This window comes from Gossypium hirsutum, chromosome A04 (genome assembly GCF_007990345.1).
Source record: "Gossypium hirsutum isolate 1008001.06 chromosome A04, Gossypium_hirsutum_v2.1, whole genome shotgun sequence".
In the NCBI taxonomy this organism is placed as follows: Eukaryota; Viridiplantae; Streptophyta; class Magnoliopsida; order Malvales; family Malvaceae; genus Gossypium; species Gossypium hirsutum.
In genome coordinates this window covers 81,932,960-81,940,188 of record NC_053427.1, presented here as the reverse complement: position 1 = coordinate 81,940,188, position 7,229 = coordinate 81,932,960, and the positions used below count along the sequence as shown (strand labels likewise).

General features: G+C 38.7%; 1 protein-coding gene and 1 non-coding gene across 2 annotated transcripts; both read left to right on the top strand.

Moving 5' to 3' along the window:
- Positions 1-356: 356 nt before the first annotated feature.
- On the top strand, positions 357-6,245 carry LOC107898959 (callose synthase 12). Its single transcript, XM_041111514.1, has 2 exons — positions 357-5,780; positions 5,896-6,245. The coding sequence occupies exon 1, from the start codon at positions 460-462 to the stop codon at positions 5,758-5,760; it is 5,301 nt and encodes a 1,766-aa protein (XP_040967448.1). The 5' UTR covers positions 357-459; the 3' UTR covers positions 5,761-5,780; positions 5,896-6,245.
- Positions 3,410-3,490, top strand: LOC121228817 (small nucleolar RNA J33). The gene has a single exon (XR_005926393.1). It is a non-coding gene; the product is annotated as a small nucleolar RNA J33 (small nucleolar RNA).
- Positions 6,246-7,229: the final 984 nt, after the last annotated feature.

Here is a 7,229-nt window from a genome sequence, read left to right as displayed (position 1 = left end):
AATGGATAAATTTACTCTTTGATATAATATACAGGGACTAATTTACTTATTTTTGAATAAAATAAACAAAATACAATTTGACACGATAGTTTATCTCAAATTTTGTTAGTTTAAAATTAAGTGCGTTTAAATTTAAAAAAGAAATATGTGCGTCTAAATTTATTCTTACAACATTAAACCAGCACTGGTCATTTCCATATAATCCAACTTCTCTAAACAAACAAAGAAACTATTAAATGATTTTTAAAACAATCAAATGAATTAAATGTAACTTATAATTTACTCAAATTATATTAAATGAATTTTAAAAAAAAGCTTTAGAAAGCCGCTTAATACGCATATTTAAGATCTATTACCCTTTTCAATAAAAGGAAAAGAAAAAACTGAAGTTGCCACCTTTTCTCCTGCAACTGAATCTCCAAACTCTAATTTCAAAATTTCCATTTTTTATTTGATAGAATGCCTCGCCGTTACCTCCCCGGGTCTAAGTCGGGTCGGACCCGGACCACTCCACCTAAAGATGAACCATACAACATAATACCTGTCCACAACCTCCTCGCCGACCATCCTTCTCTCCGTTTCCCCGAAGTACGAGCTGTTGCTTCTGCTCTACGCGTGGTTGGAGATCTACGACTACCACCTCATGGACAATGGCATCCTGCTATGGACCTCCTGGACTGGCTAGCTCTCTTCTTCTGTTTCCAGCACGACAACGTCAAGAACCAGAGGGAACACCTCGTCCTCCACTTGGCCAACTCTCAGATGCGGCTATCCCCTCCGCCAGAGAATATTGACACTCTCGATGCCGGTGTACTTCGTACGTTCCGCCGAAAACTCCTCAAGAACTACACTAACTGGTGCTCTTATTTAGGAAAGAAATCAAACGTATGGATCTCCAAAAGCTGCCACTCTAACTCTGATCACCGCCATGAATTACTGTACGTGGGGCTTTATTTGTTGATCTGGGGCGAATCTGCAAACCTCCGGTTCATGCCTGAATGTATCTGCTATATATTCCATCACATGGCCATGGAATTAAACAAGATTTTAGAAGATTACATTGACGAAAACACTGGCCAGCCTGTTATGCCGTCGTTATCGGGAGAAAATGCATTTTTGCACTGCGTGGTAAAGCCGATATACGAGACTGTAAAGGCGGAAGTTGACAATAGCAAGAATGGAACGGCGCCACATACTGCTTGGAGGAATTATGATGATTTGAATGAGTATTTTTGGAGTAAGAGATGTTTTAAGAAACTCAACTGGCCGCTTGACGTGGGCAGCAAATTTTTTGTTACTTCCAGTAGAAGTAAACATGTTAGGAAAACTGGTTTCGTTGAGCAAAGGTCATTTTGGAATCTTTACAGGAGTTTTGATAGGCTTTGGGTGATGCTGTTTTTGTTTCTTCAAGCTGCCATTATTGTAGCGTGGGAAGAGAAGGGGTATCCATGGCAAGCATTGACAAGTAACAATGTTAGAGTTAAGGTTTTGACAGTATTTATTACTTGGAGTGGGATGAGACTTTTACAGGCTATATTAGATGTAGGGATGCAATATAGCCGTGTTTCGAGAGACACCTGCGGGCTTGGCTTTAGGATGGTGTTAAAAGCAGTTGTTGCTGCTGGCTGGATCGTGACTTTTACCGCTTGTTATGTAAAGATCTGGTCGCAGAGGAACTATGATAGAAGGTGGAGTGTTGAGGCTGGTAAGAGGGTGGTCTTTTTTCTACTAGTTGCATGTGTTTATGTCTTGCCAGAGTTATTGGCATTAGCTTTATTTGTTCTTCCTTGGGTTAGGAACTTTATAGAGGAGACCAATTGGAAAATATTTTACTTGTTGACATGGTGGTTTCAGAGTAAGAGTTTTGTTGGTCGGGGATTGAGGGAAGGGCTAGTTGATACTATTAAGTATACTCTGTTCTGGGTATTGGTCTTAGCTACAAAATTTGCATTTAGTTATTTCTTACAGATTAAACCCATGATTAAACCGACCAAACAGTTGTTGGGCCTTAATAATGTGGATTATGAGTGGCCTGGTGGCAATATTAAGTTGGCTGTTGGTTTGTTGTGGCTGCCTGTGGTGTTTATTTACTTGATGGACATCCAAATTTGGTATTCAATTTATTCCTCCTTTGTGGGAGCAGGAGTGGGGTTATTGCAGCATTTAGGTGAGATTAGAAACATCCAACAGTTAAAGCTTAGGTTTCAGTTCTTTGCCAGTGCAATGCAGTTCAATCTGATGCCAGAAGAACAATTATTGGATGCTAGACCAACATTTAAGAGCAAGTTTAATGATGCTATTAGTAGGTTGAAGCTGAGATATGGGCTGGGGCAACCTTACAGGAAGCTCGAGTCAAACCAGGTTGAGGCTCGAAAGTTTGCTCTAGTATGGAATGAGATAATTAACATTTTCAGGGAAGAAGATATTGTCTCTGATGCTGAAGTTGAACTACTAGAGTTGCCCCACAATTATTGGAATATTAGAGTTATTCGCTGGCCTTGTTTTTTGCTATGCAATGAGCTGTTGCTTGCTCTTAGCCAGGCAAAAGAGTTGGTAGATGCCCCTGATAAGTGGCTCTGGCATAAAATCAGCAAGAACGAGTACAGGCGTTGTGCTGTGATTGAAGCTTATGACAGTATCAAGCACATGATGCTTGAAATCCTCAATGCCAGGTCTGAGGAGCATTCCATTTTTGCTGTTCTATTTCATGAAATTGATCATTCTATTGAGATTCAGAAGTTTACCAAGACATTCAAAATGGCTTCTCTACCCCAGATTCATTTGAAGTTGATACAACTTGTTGAGATATTAACCAAGCCCAAGAAAGATGCAAGCCAAGTGGTGTATATTTTGCAGGCCCTGTATGAAATTGTTGTTCGTGATTTTTTCAAAGACCAGAGGACCACTGAACAACTTAGGGAGGATGGATTGGCACCTTGTGACCTTGCTGCCATGGCAGGATTACTGTTTGAAAAAGCTGTTAAGTTGCCTGACCCCAATGATGAGAGGTTCTATCGGCAGGTTAGGCGCTTGCATACAATTCTTACTTCCAGGGATTCCATGCAAAATATTCCAGTTAATCTTGAGGCTAGACGGCGAATTGCATTTTTTAGCAATTCACTTTTCATGAATATCCCTCATGCTCCTCAAGTAGAGAAGATGATGGCTTTTAGTGTCCTCACCCCTTATTATAATGAAGAAGTTCTCTATAGCAAAGAACAACTTCGGACTGAGAACGAAGATGGGATTTCTATCCTATATTATTTGCAGACCATATATGATGATGATTGGAAAAATTTCATGGAAAGAATTCGACGAGAAGGAATGGTAAAGGATGATGAGATATGGACAACCAGGCTGAGAGATTTGAGGGTCTGGGCATCTTACAGAGGTCAGACACTTTCCCGAACTGTCAGAGGAATGATGTACTATTATAGAGCTCTAAAGATGCTGGCCTTCCTTGATTCTGCTTCGGAGATGGATATTAGAGAAGGGATACGAGAACTTAGTTCTGTGAGGGAAGATGTTGGTTTGGATGGTTTCAACTCTAATATGTCACCTTCTACCAGGAGTTTAGGTGGAGCAAGTAGTTCTCTGAATCTGCTATTTAAAGGCCATGAAAAAGGCGCCTCTTTGATGAAATTCACATATGTGGTTGCCTGTCAAATATATGGGGCTCAAAAGGACAAAAAAGATCCACATGCTGAGGAAATCTTGTATCTGATGAAACACAATGAAGCTCTTCGAGTTGCCTATGTTGATGAGGTTTCAGTTGGGAGGGATGAGAAGGAGTATTACTCTGTTCTTGTGAAGTATGATCAGCAATTACAGAAGGAGGTGGAAATCTATCGTGTCCAATTGCCTGGTCCATTGAAGCTTGGAGAGGGCAAACCAGAGAATCAAAACCATGCCGTCATCTTCACCCGTGGTGATGCTGTTCAAACTATTGATATGAACCAAGACAATTACTTTGAGGAGGCACTGAAAATGCGCAATCTCTTGGAGGAATACAAGCACTACTGTGGTATACGAAAGCCCACCATACTCGGAGTCAGGGAACACATTTTTACCGGTTCTGTTTCATCACTTGCTTGGTTTATGTCAGCTCAAGAAACAAGTTTCGTCACTTTAGGACAGCGTGTCTTGGCAAATCCTCTGAAGATTCGTATGCATTATGGCCATCCGGATGTCTTTGACAGGTTTTGGTTTTTGACTCGGGGTGGGATCAGTAAAGCTTCCAGAGTGGTTAATATTAGTGAGGACATTTTTGCTGGCTTTAATTGTACTTTGCGAGGAGGAAATGTCTCACATCATGAATACATCCAGGTTGGGAAGGGAAGGGATGTTGGGTTGAATCAAATTTCGATGTTTGAAGCCAAGGTTGCTAGTGGGAATGGTGAGCAAGTTCTCAGTAGAGATGTTTATCGACTGGGTCACAGATTGGACTTCTTCCGGATGTTATCCTTCTTTTATACCACTGTAGGATTTTTTGTCAATACACTGATGGTTATTCTTACTGTATATGTTTTTTTGTGGGGCAGACTTTATCTTGCTCTCAGTGGTGTTGAGATCGCTGCCTTGGCAAGCAACAACAACACCAATAAAGCACTTAGTGCCATCTTGAATCAACAGTTCGTCATCCAACTTGGTATTTTCACTGCCCTTCCGATGATAGTGGAGAATTCCCTTGAGCATGGATTCCTTCAAGCTATCTGGGATTTTTTGACAATGCAACTTCAGCTTTCATCAGTTTTCTACACATTCTCTATGGGAACCCGTACTCACTTCTTTGGTCGGACTGTCCTTCATGGTGGTGCCAAGTATCGGGGAACTGGCCGTGGTTTTGTTGTGCAGCACAAGAGCTTTGCAGAAAATTACAGATTGTATGCTCGCAGCCACTTCATAAAGGCCATTGAGCTTGGGCTCATACTTACTGTTTATGCATCTCGCAGCCCTGTTGCAAAGGACACATTTGTTTATATAGCTATGACTATCTCAAGTTGGTTTCTGGTCCTCTCATGGATAATGGCACCTTTTGTATTCAATCCTTCTGGTTTTGATTGGTTAAAGACTGTTGATGACTTTGATGAATTTATGAACTGGATATGGTACCGTGGTGGTGTCTTTGCAAAGGCTGAACAGAGCTGGGAGCGATGGTGGTACGAGGAGCAAGATCATCTAAGAACAACTGGCCTCTGGGGAAAGATACTAGAGATAGTTCTAGATCTTCGGTTTTTCTTTTTCCAGTATGGAATGGTATATCAACTGGGAATTAATACGAATAGTACCAGTATTTATGTATACTTGCTGTCCTGGAGCTACATTTTTGTGGCATTTATAATCTATATGGTGATCTCATATGCTCGGGGTAAATATGCAGCTAATGACCATATCTACTTTCGGCTGGTTCAGTTCCTGGTCATTTTTTTTGGAGTACTCGTTATAATTGCACTGCTTGAGTTTACTTCCTTCAAATTTATTGACATCTTCACCAGTTTATTCGCTTTTATTCCCACTGGCTGGGGACTTATATCGATCGCCCAAGTGATTCGGCCTTTTCTGCAGTCTACAAGGCATTGGGAATCTGTTGTGTATGTGGCTCGACTATATGATATACTGTTTGGGGTGATTGTTATGGCCCCCGTGGCATGTTTGTCATGGATGCCTGGATTTCAATCAATGCAGACAAGGATCTTATTTAATGAAGCATTTAGCAGGGGTCTACAAATCTTCCAGATTGTTACTGGGAAAAAAATCTGATTAACTCGTAAAATATTCAGGTATATATCAACACTTCTTAGCCTTGTTCATATGATTAGTAGAGTGATGGTTTTGTTTACAAAATGTTGTTTGAGTACACTTTTATAATTTGAGTAATGGATTTACATTTTACAGACTTGTGTTGAGTCCCCATAGAGATTCCTTGGCCGCCATTAGTTGGAGTTTGAAACAAGGGGATATGATATGAGATGACATTTCGTCAGGCCTGGTGTAGTATTCAATTTTAGACTGAATTTTCCAAGGTAAAAAAAAAAGGTATTTGTCTTTGGTTGTATAGAATAGTTATAAAAGTGCCGGTATTTTCTGGTTTGTTGGCAATAGAAAACACAGTAGCAAAACAGAGACAAAAGCTCATATTTTACAGAGACCCCAAATGGGGTTTCCATCAGGGTCCATTAAATGAGACCACATTAAGGGTCTTGTAACATCAATATCCCACTCGAATGTGAAATTTTTTGACGCAATCTGTTTCTTTTACAATTGATTCACAATAAATCACTGCCAATTCACATATTACAAATAGGGTTGTTAGGTTTTAAGGTAAACATATGATCAATAAGTTAATAATTGAGTTATACCACTTCAACGGTAAACCATAAACTTGTAACCACATATTAGCCATATTGAGACTTATACTGAATGCCCCCCTTTTATCCACATCTTCTGTGTCTGTCAATTGGAGACTTCAAAATTTTCAACTTGGAAATTTTCAACAAGATATGACCAATTAGCTGTGGGAGAGAACTTGCATTGAAAAAAACATACAAAATTAGTCAAACCAAATTATAAAGAAAGCTTTTAAAATGTTGAAACAAATTATAGTGATTTATGATATAGAAATTGTTTTAAAGCAAAGAATGCTAAAGGAATCTAAAGAACAATAATCAGATAAATATAGTTGAAAAGAAACTGGAAAAGTGATCAACAACTACTTTTGAAACTAAACATATTATAATAGCTCGTTCTCAGTGAAATCGAAATAGTGGTTTCAGAACAACAAATTCGAGCCCGAAAGGAAAATTATTTTAATATTATTGCATGATCTGCATTATGATAGGAAAGACGTATGAAAACTTCGTTATGAAAATTTTACTAATTACATGCTTAATTTGATAGAAAAGATCAAAATGCATAAAATGAAAAAGTTGAGTTCTAGTAGCTATAAGTATTAAATATCTATGAAATTCAAAACTTGAGGTCCTTATGTAGCAAATAGACTATTAAGAGGAGTTAGTAGATAAGTGTGATGATTTATCCATGGAAAATTAAATAAAGAAATGGACTTAATTGGAAATTAAAATTATTAAAGATGATAAGAATCTAATATCATCTTATTTCATCATCTTCCCCAAATTAAAAATACATGAAAACCCTAACTAAGAGAAAAAAAACTCAAGCAAGCTTTTTTGGCTTAATTAGGTAAGCAATCTTGTCCCATTTTTAATAAT